The sequence below is a fragment of the Bison bison genome, unplaced genomic scaffold (assembly GCF_000754665.1).
Source record: "Bison bison bison isolate TAMUID 2011002044 unplaced genomic scaffold, Bison_UMD1.0 scf7180017862158, whole genome shotgun sequence".
Classification (NCBI taxonomy): Eukaryota; Metazoa; Chordata; class Mammalia; order Artiodactyla; family Bovidae; genus Bison; species Bison bison.
The window spans coordinates 1,138,418-1,150,181 of record NW_011492730.1 but is presented as its reverse complement, the minus strand read 5'-3'; the positions used below and the strand labels follow the sequence as shown (position 1 = coordinate 1,150,181).

General features: G+C 40.1%; 2 protein-coding genes across 3 annotated transcripts in view; both read left to right on the top strand.

Annotated features, from left to right (window-relative positions):
* The window catches only part of LOC104983288 (myosin regulatory light polypeptide 9), a 9,661-nt gene extending 3,044 nt beyond the window's left edge, over positions 1-6,617 (top strand). Inside the window, exons 1-4 of one of the 2 annotated variants that reach the window (XM_010832716.1) lie at positions 1,664-1,799; positions 2,528-2,726; positions 3,206-3,367; positions 6,112-6,617. In XM_010832716.1, coding sequence (XP_010831018.1) covers positions 1,797-1,799; positions 2,528-2,726; positions 3,206-3,367; positions 6,112-6,284 — 537 coding nt within the window. In that variant the 5' untranslated portion in view covers positions 1,664-1,796 and the 3' untranslated portion in view covers positions 6,285-6,617. Of the gene's footprint in view, positions 1-1,663; positions 1,800-2,527; positions 2,727-3,205; positions 3,368-6,111 lie in introns of those variants that run through there. The other variant, XM_010832715.1, reaches the window with a different exon arrangement.
* A 5,010-nt stretch (positions 6,618-11,627) lies between these two features.
* The window catches only part of LOC104983287 (myosin regulatory light chain 12B), a 16,879-nt gene continuing 16,742 nt past the window's right edge, over positions 11,628-11,764 (top strand). The window contains exon 1 of the mRNA XM_010832714.1: positions 11,628-11,742. The gene's annotated coding sequence lies outside the window, so the exon portion shown is untranslated. The remainder of the gene's footprint in view (positions 11,743-11,764) is intronic.

The window sequence follows — 11,764 nt, the reverse complement described above, 5'->3', positions numbered from 1 at the left end:
TCTATCTCTGAAAGGATGCAGATTTCTGGTGGGAGAATAACACAGATCAGAATCCAACTCCTTGAAAAAGTAAAGGTCCATGTAGTAACTTGCCCAGTGTTATACTACCAAATTTTGATAGCATTAACTACCCTAATTTGTCAGAATTAAGACTGACATTTAAATTTCTTAATTCTAAGGATGTCTTGTAGCTTTTAGGGTTTTTCAAGTTCTTTCCCCTACCTTTCCCCCCACCTACCCACAAAAAACTTTCAGAAACAAAGAACTTTTCTGAAGTCATAGTATTTGATAATCATGTACCACCTTTGAGTTATTTTTCATTTTTGTTACACATTGTTTTAACTTGAGAGTCATACTTTTGGAATGAAAACTATGTAACTCAAATAAGTTGAACCAATCATCTCATTTCTTCACAGTTGCCTCCCCAACTATATTTAAGTTCTTCAAAGAGAGCACACGTACCTTAACATTTCTTAATTCTTAAATAATAATCAGCATTCGTGACGTTTGATGCACATGAACGTAATTCTGCTGATCATATTAATGGTTGATGATTAAGGATCAAATGAGCTAAAGAAAAACTCTGAGGGTATTGTCAGTGCTGACCCCAAAAATACCTTTATAACTTTAAAAAATCTTACAATGTATTCACATATTTAAAGAATACATGGAAAAAAAAAAGAATACATGATTAAAATGACTGATTTTAATTAAATGCATGATTAAAAGACTAGGAAATGTATCAAAATTCTAGAATGAGAGTGTGTGTTACTTTATAATCTAACCTAAGTATTTTTAAAAGATACTTAGAGAAACGATACTAAATTGAGTATTATGAGGTCTTGTAGGTTTAAAAAATCAGTTATCAACCATTTGACCTGTCTTTTTCATCTGTTTCTTTGTTCTTAAAACAACTGATATTTGTGCATAGTTAGGGTAATACAGTGTTGTCAAACAAAATAGAGTATTTTTAAACATATGCTTTGTTTTGCAAAGACAGGGGCATACCTAAAATACTAAAGAGATGTGGACTGGTAAATACGTGCCACTCAACCACTAACCCAAATCCTGGAGTCCATTTAGGAGAGGAAGAAATAATATATGCTATAATTACTTGTTTTTAAACTACTATTTAGATTAGAGGGGGGAATTACAGCTCTCTGTAGTTTAGATAATAACATCTAGAGGTGTTATAAAATGAAAATATCACGAAAGAGTAATTAAAGGAAATTTGGAAACCAGGGAGGAGCATATATCCTAACTTCTATGTCAAGTAGGGTATAGCTTACCAGCAGCACATTCCAGTGCATGGCAGGAGTGCTATATTTGATGAATTGGAATTTGTGACTCTCCTTTGTGGAATTTCCTTCTAAAAATCTGAGAATAGAGTTAAGCTTTAAAAAAAAAAAAAATCAGGCACAGTCAGAGCTTTTCTAATTATTTCCGTAATTGAATGTAGTCTGGCTGGTGTGGTGTAATCAAGGAAAGAATGTAAGAAATAAGTTTTAAAACTCATATGAAGCATTGTGTCCTAAGTTCACTTCGCAGTACTGACATCTAGGTAGTTCATTCTTTGCGATCCACAGGCTTATTTTTAGAGCAAGGGCATAGTGTTTTGCTACATCATAGCTAAATGTTGTTTTCAGATCGTAAGCTTTAAAACTGTTGTCCTGGTCAGAGTGTGAAATCAGTAGTGCCTATTTTAGACCTGCTTGAGAGAATATAACTGATTACAGTGTCTTAGTCTTGTGGGTTAGAGGTTTTGCTGACTGCCCTCGCTACCTCAGCTCTGAAGGATGGTATGGTAAAATTTTATTGTCTGATGACTGTGGGATTTTTAACTTCAAACAAATTGCTTATAGTCTTAAAAGATTTAGTGTTGAAAGGGAATTATTAGACGTTATTTTTGTTTTCAACTTAAGTTTTACGGGGAGAAATTTAGATTATTAGAGAGCAAAGGTAGTTTCCATATCTCTTAAAATGCTTTCCAAAACTTCTTAAAAACTAAATTGCTTTAAAAATTTTGTATTGTGCTCTGGTTTTTGTTTAGAGGACTTAATCACTTCAGATGATTTGGCTTAGAAGATGAGTTAATGTTCGTCAGTACTGAATAACACTGAGGTATAGAACTGGCAGTTTTTCTCCAGAGTCCTGACGTCTTTTGTTTCTTGTTTTCTATATTGTTACTAAGCTAATGGATTGAATTGTTATCAGTCCTTAATCAGCTTTCCAGTAGTACTGGGGACAGGAAATCTTGTTGATAATGCCCTGAGCTTTGAATTAATGTTGGTGGTAAGTTGGAACTTGAAATTAGTGACAGACTGTTTACTACTAAGGATGAGTGAATTCAAAACATGAATATGGTTTTCCTCTTTTTAGATTGATCCTCTGAGTAATGGTATCAATTAGTTGACAGATTTTTGCCAAGTGATACTGTCCTGTGAAATAGTTTTTAAACCCATCTCTCAGTGGCTCAAATACCTCTGGAAGGTTGGTTCAATTTAGTTTTTGTTCTCCTCTTTGTTAGGATTCAACTGCCACCATGTCGAGCAAAAGAGCAAAGACCAAGACCACCAAGAAGCGCCCCCAGCGCGCGACCTCCAACGTGTTCGCCATGTTTGACCAGTCCCAGATTCAGGAGTTTAAGGAGGCCTTCAACATGATCGACCAGAACAGGGATGGGTTCATTGACAAGGAAGACTTGCATGACATGCTTGCTTCCCTGGGTGATTATCAGTTTTAATATTAATAAATCAGACAATTTCTAAAACAACCTTTTCTATTTATTTCTGAAGTCTTAAAAGTTTTGTGAAGCCAATCTAATGATGTTACAGTTCACTAAGATTCAAAATCTGGAGCATTGTTTCCCAAAGTAAGGTCCTTGGACCACCTGCAGATTTCTGGCCAAGTCTCAGAATCAGGCTGGAGACCAGCTGCGTTTGTGTGTTTGTGCATGAATGCGTGTGCTGCACTCTGATCGTGATTATGAAAGCAGTGTTATTCCTCCTGACTTCCCAGTGGAATAGCACAGGGTCTCCAGACTCTTAATATAGATCCTTTTCACCGAGAAGACTTTTTTCCAAATAGTTTTACTGTCTTGAACACAAATAGCAAAACTGTATAAATGATCGTCTGTCATGTCAAAATGTTTACCATGATGCATTTTGTGATGTGATTAAAATTATGACCCTCTGTTTTTGTTTAGGAAAAAATCCAACTGATGAGTATCTGGATGCCATGATGAACGAGGCTCCAGGTCCCATAAATTTTACCATGTTTCTCACAATGTTTGGTGAAAAGTTAAATGGCACAGATCCAGAAGATGTCATCAGAAATGCTTTTGCTTGCTTTGATGAAGAAGCAACTGGTAAGTCTGAGGTAACCTTTAATTACCAACTGATTATTGTTTGGTTATAGCAGCTAAAATATATAATAACTTGAAACATGACAACATGTAACACCCTCAGGTTTATACCAGACCTGTTTTGGGGGACAGGTTTCACCTGTGGCATGTTAGGCACTCACTTCACTGCCTCTGCCCTTAAATATTTAATTTACAATTTACTAGGTGAATTTGGAACTTTTTTAGGAAACTTCTGTTACTCCTTTACTAGAATAATTCCACAGGGTTTAGGCACTCAGTAAGTGTGTCAAATGAATATCTTTTACAGGAGCAATTTTGGAAAAAATTGTAGATTACTGTAGGTGGTGGTGTTAGTACGGTCCTATGTTGGTTTATCAGGTACCTCTCTGCTCTGAGATTGTTTAGATCTGGTATCTGGAATCAGGTGCTCTGGTTTCATAATCCTCTTCTGAAATCAGCTGTCTGATTTCAGGCAACTTCTCTAAGGCTCTTATTAGTAAGATGGACCATAATATTTCCTGCCTCATGTGGTTGTTGTGAAGATTAAATGAGGGAATGAGATAGTAGCTTACTGCCTGCATAGAGTGGACTCTCAAAGAAACCCGAAAGGCTAGCTACATGAATGCCTGCTCTTTTGGCAGAAATGTATATAAGAGAAAAAAAATAAGGGGGTAACTCACATGGCAAGATTTTTAAGAAGGAAGGCACACCCTTTGGTTACACAGTGTTTGGACTGGTTTAAACAGCCTACTTGTAGTGTGTGGGGATGGAAGCACAGTCTCTCCACTCTGACTTTGAAGGCGTCCCACCATAGGGCCTCGTCTGGCCTATTCAAGTAGACCACCCTCTTGACTCTTGCATCATCTTCACAACCTCGTTCCAGTCTCCATGCATTGTTGCCTGGACTTACCTCCGCCATTTCTGCCTCTGCCTTCCTCCTCAGATCACCTCCTTCCCCTTGAAATCAAAAACTCTGAACAGTTATTTCTGGAACCGGTAGAAGAAGGGCAGGCAGAAGAGACTTTTTTTCTTGCCAAAAACTTTTGTGTATTAAATTTTTTTTTTAAACAGTGAACATGTGTTATTTTTTTAGTGGAAGGGAATAAAACCATTAAAGTGTCTTAACTGTTCTTCAGAGTCATCTCAGTGGTCACATTCTTAAGAGAGCCTTAGCTGCATTTTTATACTGTTTTCTCCTGGCCTCTGGGAAAACTTGAGAAGCTCTCGCTTCTTTCCACCGTAGTTTATGTATGTCTCTGCTGGCACATACCCTGCCTGAGCTTATGCTTTAGCTGTGTGCTTGTTTCCAGTCATCAGTCTCTCCCGGCTCTCTGGATAAGGGCTGTGCATCTTCAACAGCATCATGTTCCCCTCTTTGTAACCCTCCCAGCTCCTATCACAGTCCCTGCACATAGTTGATTAGTTTACATGATGGTTGAATGACTTGCCTAAAGAGGAGGATTTATTTCTACAATCTAAAAGTCTAAGATTGGGAGAACTTTTTTTTTTTTTTTTTTAATCTAGGGTTGAGTTAGTCAAAAAACCCATAAATTTAGAGTTTCTTTTGTGAACTGACCTTACACGTTAAACTTATTTTATAGGAAATATATCAGTGTTTTAGCTTAATTTCACACACACAAAGAAGTAGTTGTAAAATAGAAACTTTATGAATTTCAAAAATCTCTGTGCTTGAATTGTCATTTAATACCTTTGGGTTACTGCAGGAGTGGGTCTCGATCATGATTGCTCATGGAAATTACTGTTTAAACTAGTCCAATGGAAATTACTTAGGGAGCTATTTTAAGTATCAGTGTCAGGGCTGGCCTCTGGGGTTGTTTTGAGCTCCCTGGGTGATTCTGATGTGCAGTCAGGTTTCATGAGACCCCTATTTGCACAGGTCCAAAGTAGAGAATGTTTCTCTCTGCTCACTGTTAGCGCTCCAGTGCCTATCCCAGTGTCTGACATAGTTAATCCTCAACTATCTACTCAGTGGTTTTGCACTGAGCCTAACCATATTTGTTACTGAATCTAAAATTAGACTTGTTTTTAAAAATTTGTTTAATCTCATTTTGTGTATTTTAAAAATGTAAAGTGAAGTGCCTGAAGTGTAACATACCTTGTTAAAACTGGACCTCACAACTTCAGTATTCTTTCCACTGAAGCATTTTACTGATATTTATGATGATTTTAGGGCTTCCCAGGTGGTTGAATGGTAAAGAATGCACCTGCCAAGCAGGAGTCATGGGTTTGATCTCTCAGTCTGGAAGATTCCCTGGAGAAGGAAATGGCAATCCACTCCAGTATTCCTGCCTGGGAAATCCCATGGACAGAGGGAGGGCTACAGTCCATGGGGTCGCAAAGGGTTGGACATGACTTAGTGCCTAAATAAGAACAAGATGATTTTAGTGTATTTGCTTGTAGAAGAAGTGTGATCATAGATGGTATGTTGAGGAAGCATCATACTTCATGCTTTCTGGTTAGGCACAGGATTAGTTGTTGTTACCAAGAGATCAGGAGGTTGTTGTTGGGTGCGGTCAGTAGAGCAGAGAAGGTTAATGTCACTAAGCAACAGAGCATTTTCTAGGCAGCTGTGCTGAGGCTGGCTTAGTCATGTCAAGACTATATTTCATACATTTGCATGCTTATAGTCCTTAACGTAAACCCTGTGCTTGGTCAAGTGGTAGATGCTCCTTGTAATTATTCCTCAGAGGAGTGTCTCTTCTGATCTCCATTTCTTTATTCTTCAGGCACCATTCAGGAGGATTACCTGAGAGAACTGCTGACCACAATGGGAGACCGGTTTACAGATGAGGAAGTGGACGAGCTGTACAGAGAAGCACCTATTGACAAAAAGGGGAATTTCAATTACATCGAGTTCACACGCATCCTTAAGCATGGAGCGAAAGACAAAGACGACTAAAAAGAACTTCAAACTCCAGCCAAACGTTCCTTGTTGCCACTCTGGGTATTTCTGAGACTTTCTCTTAGAGCCTGTTGCATGCCCTTAGCTTTACAGCTTCTGCCTTTCTTTTGTATTTATTCTCAGCCATTTGGGGCACATGCATCTCTATAATCAGACTGGATATGGGACTTCTTGTCATTTTAAGAGTAGAAAATAGGGTAATTTAACTTACCAGCTGCCGTCTACCCTCCTCGCCCCCAGTAACTGCAGTCTACAGAGTCAATATATTTTTTCAGAGAAGGTTATTCACTCAATTTTTTCTGAACCATAATTAAACTTTATGATAAAAACTTCCTTGTTTAAAACTTTTTTATTTACCAAAATTGACTTTTATTGGTCTTGGTGCATCATCTAAAGAAGAGTAGTAAGGCAAATCCTAGAAAATGATATGGATGTTATACTTCCCCCTTATTCCTTCCAGGTCTCCTAACAGTTCTATTTCCTCTATTCAGTCTTCCCCCCTTGTCAAAAAAAAATCCAATTTTTAACTGCCTTTATGGAATTTTCTGCACTTTGCATTTTAAAAAACTTCCTATAGAATTTGCATATATATATTATATATGATAGCTTTGGTAGCTTTAAATCCTAAAGTTCAATATTGGACCTGCCAGCATCCCTCCAAATCTGTTCTAAGCTTTTTGTACATTCCTTCATGTCATTTAGAACTAGACCAGGCCACTGAGTGCAATTTTAATTTGTCCTAATTTTTAAAACTGTTTTAGCCCCCAAAGGTTCTATGGAATGCTTTTATCCAAAAGGCTGATTTTTTGTATTGTATTTCAAAGTGTTGGAAATAGAGTTTTTTTTTTGTTTTTTTTTTTTCTGTATGTAGTTTCTTTTTAACACACGGTCCCTACTGAAACACGGTGTTTGTTTATGCAGAGATTCACATGAGTTCATGGACAAATCTTTGACATTCCTGACCTGCCCACAGTCAGAACAGCTGAAGCTACATGCCTGGGAAAGTGAGATCATTATTTCAATCCTAAAAATAACTTCTGCTGTTTGCAGGAATGCAGGACTGTTTTCAGAGTTAATCAGGAAATGGTAGACAGTTTCATTTATTTTGGGCTTCAAAAATCTGACTCTTTAGGATTCGTGAGTTTAAGAAAGATCTTGAAACACTGGGGGAAAGTTAGGTGGGAAGAGTGGATGGACAGTTAGCCTATGAAGATGAATATTGGACTGTTAATTCATAATTTTACATTTTATACTACTAATAACAAGACTATCCTTGGACAAGACTGTTACCTCAAGGAACATGCAATTACTGAATGCCTTCAGGGCGTTAGACCTTCACACCTAGCAGAATAGGTGAGCTGGATTCTTTAACCTCATGAGGCCAGCTTTATAGAACAGGAGTGGAAGAACCAGTGATGAAACTGCTCTCGTGCCTTTTAAGATTAGGCTCTTAGCACCTGCCTTAACTCTTGCCTTTAGTGTGTTCCTGAATTTCATTCAGTGGATTAAATAAGCAAAGTACTTTTATCAGGCTGTAGCTATGATACTGAAATTTTGTTTGCTGAACTAAATTTACATTTCAACTGGAAAAAAAAAAATCGCTTCTGCTTTATTAACAAGTTTCCAGTGAAGAACAAATAACATTGTTCCCATACTGGGGTGGGGGGCGGGGAGCGGAAAGTAGCCTCATCTACTGAAATGATCTCTTGCAGTGTCTCCATTTCCATTTCAGATAACTGCTCAAAGAACCAGCCACCGTTAGAAACAGTGGATGGTCTCCCCTGAATGAAATGTCTCCTCATTTAGTAACAGTATTCTCCACATGGAAAGTAGGCTTTGCATAATTAAGATGATTGTCAGTAAAACGCTAAAGCGTATACTCCAACAGTGAGTGCGTTTGATAGAAAAACCAGCCTCCGTGATGAAAAGCCATACTTGAAGCAAACCACTGCAAAACTTCTGATAAAACCAGCCTAATGGGGGCAGCCTCCTTACCCACTTGCTTATGACAACAGTGCCATTCCAATTCCAGGGCCCTGATTTTACTTGATCGAAGAGCCTCTATACCTGGATGAGAGCAGCAGTTTATGAGTGCTGCTGGAAGAAACAGGAATAGGCCTGGCTATACGAGACAAGTGAAAGCAAATTATGAAAAGGAAAGGCAACCAGTTTTTACAAAGTATGAAGAGAGAAAGAACCACAAGAAATATAACTAGACTACAGGGTGTGCTGGCAAGTTGTAAGGAGGATCAGATAGATGTTGAAAAGGGCTTGGACAGTAGATAAAGCCACAAACACAGTGTGATGGAAACCAGGTGAATAGTTGGAAGAGTGAGGTTAGTCAATAGTGTTAAACCACAGAAAAATTTGAATACTAGGTTTTCATTTGGGCTGTTAGGTAGAGTTTTGAGTGCAGAATTAAATGTAGCAGGAGACAGGGACAGTGTCTAGGCTTGGGGTTCAGTCCAGCTACGTTTTAACCTTGTTCGTGCTCCATCATGGCTTTGTAACTTTAAGAGAGTTATTTGACCCCCTCAACCTCTGTTCGTTTGTAAAATGGAAGTAATGCTCTTGGTTCATAATCGGAACATAATCTATGAATATATAAAGCAGCATTTTTGTGATTAGGAGCAGTATGGGTTTTAGAGTCAGACTTGGCTAAGTCAATTCTGCCAGTCTTATTTGATGAGCTTCGTGTCCTTGGGCAGGTCACCATAAGTGTCAGTTTCCTCACCTGTTTAGGGACAATACCCTCTATGTTTGTAGTAAATATAGAAACACACTAAAGCTAAATGGTCTAGCATCCAGTAGGTATTCTGTTTACCAGCTGGGGCTGTTTGGCAGTGGGAGAGGCTTATAGGGAAGGCAGGACCACAGGGCATTTGTTTAGAGAAAAAGCGAATGAAACCAAAGGAGTGATGTCTAACAGATAGAAAACCTAGATCACATGTTGTAGGATTATTCTTAGAAAAATAAAAATGGATAGTGCTCCCTCTGAAAACAGTAAAGGGTAGGTAACAGGAGTTAATCCTAGTTGGAGATTGGAAGACTGAGGTTAGTAGAAAAGTCTACAGGGGTTTGATAGTATATTATCTCAAACTAGAATTTTATTAAAGAGTTGTTATTAGTATTTAATGAGAATATACATAAAAATGTGTGGTATAGAGTAGGTCCTTAAACAGTTTACTTTAGATTTCCAAGTAGGTCCAGTATGTCAGAACTGTTTGTATCTTTCTAGGTCCTCTTTAAGTGTACAAGTTCTTGATTTCCCTGCAACCACGGTTTTTATCTTTGCTGTCCTGAAAAGCATTGCTGGCGCTCATCCTTCAACAGCCAGTTTTCCCAAGTCCCTGTATCTTTTTATTCTAAGTTTCTGTGTGACTGCTTAAATAGCAGGCATCATAACTTCTCTTCCATATTTATCTACATACATTTTATATTTGTAGTAAGTAGACAACTTGTTTTTTAGTTTAATGTATCTTAAATTGTCATATTTTGGCATACCCACCATTTTTAAGTATATTACCTTTTTTTGAACCATTCTTTTTAATGACCACAGTAAACAATTATCTTTGATAAGAGTATGCCATAATTAACCATTTCCCAAGGACTGGATACTTATTCTACTTTTAACAGTGCTAGCCAGAAATTTCTGTGATGATGGAAATGCTCTGTGCTGTCCAATAAGGACACTAGGTCCCATGTGACTATTGAGCATTTAAAATATGTCTCAAATAACTGAATTTTAAATTTACATTTAAATAGCCACATGTGGTTAGTGACCATTGTGTTGGAACACAGTTCTAGTAACAAATATGGAGATCAAAGACCGTGCAGTCAGGGTATCAGCTATGATCTTATTTAAGATGGCCAGGGTGAGGACTTATTGGATGGTTAATAGTGCACACTAGAAGAGCTCTGTGACAAAGACCTCTGAAGCCAAAATGTTATGATGAGTGGGGAAAAATTTAATTATTGGGCCAAAGGGGAGACTGCAGCTGAGGGAAAGGGTAAATATTTTAGAACCAGATATGATTTCTCAGCAATTGGTTTCAGACTCTAGAGAAAATGCATTCAATTAAGGACCTGGGGGCAGTGCTACTCCAGGGAGAATGCTGGGTGATTACTAGGAATGCAGATTCTTGCCCTACCCTTGACCTGAATCTGCCGGGGAGGGGGGGGGTGGCGGTTGGGCTTTTTAGGAAGCCCACGGGTTTTCTTACTGGTGCTACTGTTTTAAGAACAACTAGTATAGAGTGCACAAGGTTCCTACGACCTAGGAATTTCTAATCAAAGATTCCTAGATTTCTCATCACTTTCCTAGAATATAAAAGACTGGATTGTTCTCCCTAGCATCCAGCACACGTTGAGGCAAGACAGTGTCCCATTATCCAGAACTAGTTTTATCCAACTATAATATTCCAGGAGCTTCCCTGGTAGCTCAACTGTAAAGAATCCACCTGCAATGCAGAAGACTCCGGTTCGATTCCTGGGTCGGGAAGATCCCCTGGAGAAGGGAACCACTCCAGTATTCTCGCCTGGGAGATCCCATGGACAGAGGAGCCTGGCGGGCTACGGTCTATGGAGTCACAGAGTCGGATGCGGCTGAGTGACTTTCACTTTGATAATATTCCAAGGTTGAAGGAATATGAACGCTAGAACAAAACTGGAGTAATGCATTTTGGTGGTGTCCTTTGTTTTGACCAAGAGCATGGTATAATGCCTGTGCGCGCTTGTGTGTGTATGTAAGTTTGTACTGTAGTAAATCAAAGGAAAGCAAATGAATAGTTTTACCGTGGTTGAAAGGAGAAACTGTCCTGATCAGGGCGTACACCTGATAGATAACGTGAGGATTAAGACCGGAGAGGGCAGATAGAACTCTCTGGGCGTGCAGTTTGTAAAGAAAAGGCTTTCCTGCAGGCGGACACGGCCGGCCGCCGCCCTCTTAACCTTCCTCAGTGTGACGCGGGACGGAACCTGAAAAACTACTCGTTTTATCTGAAACTCTGGTGTAACCAGGCTGGGTGTACTTTTATCTGCCAAGCGACAACCCTGGGTGGGCGGCGCCCGGCGACCCCCAAACCGAGGGCTCGCGCCGGCTCGGGAATGCGGAAGGGCTGCGGGACCCGCCGCCGATAGCGGGGGAGGAGGGCGGGCCGCGGGGCCCCGGCCGCGCCGTGCCAGCTCCGGACCTCAAGGCCCGCGAGACACAGCAGAAACCCAGGCCGCGGTGGTCGGCTCCAGCCCCGCGCCGGGGCGGACAAGGCGAAGTCGGCCGCGGCGGGAGCGAGAACCGTGGCGCGTCCCCCTTCCCGGAGTTGGGTCCGCCGCGCCTTCCGGCGCGACTTCCGGTCCGCCTCCCGAGGCAGGAAGTGCCGGTGCCGCAGCTGTCGCGCCCGTACCCTCGCAGGTCCTGTGCAGGCAGCCCGGCTCCTGGTGCTGGTGTCCGGCCGCGGTGAGTGGCGCTCGCCCCCGCG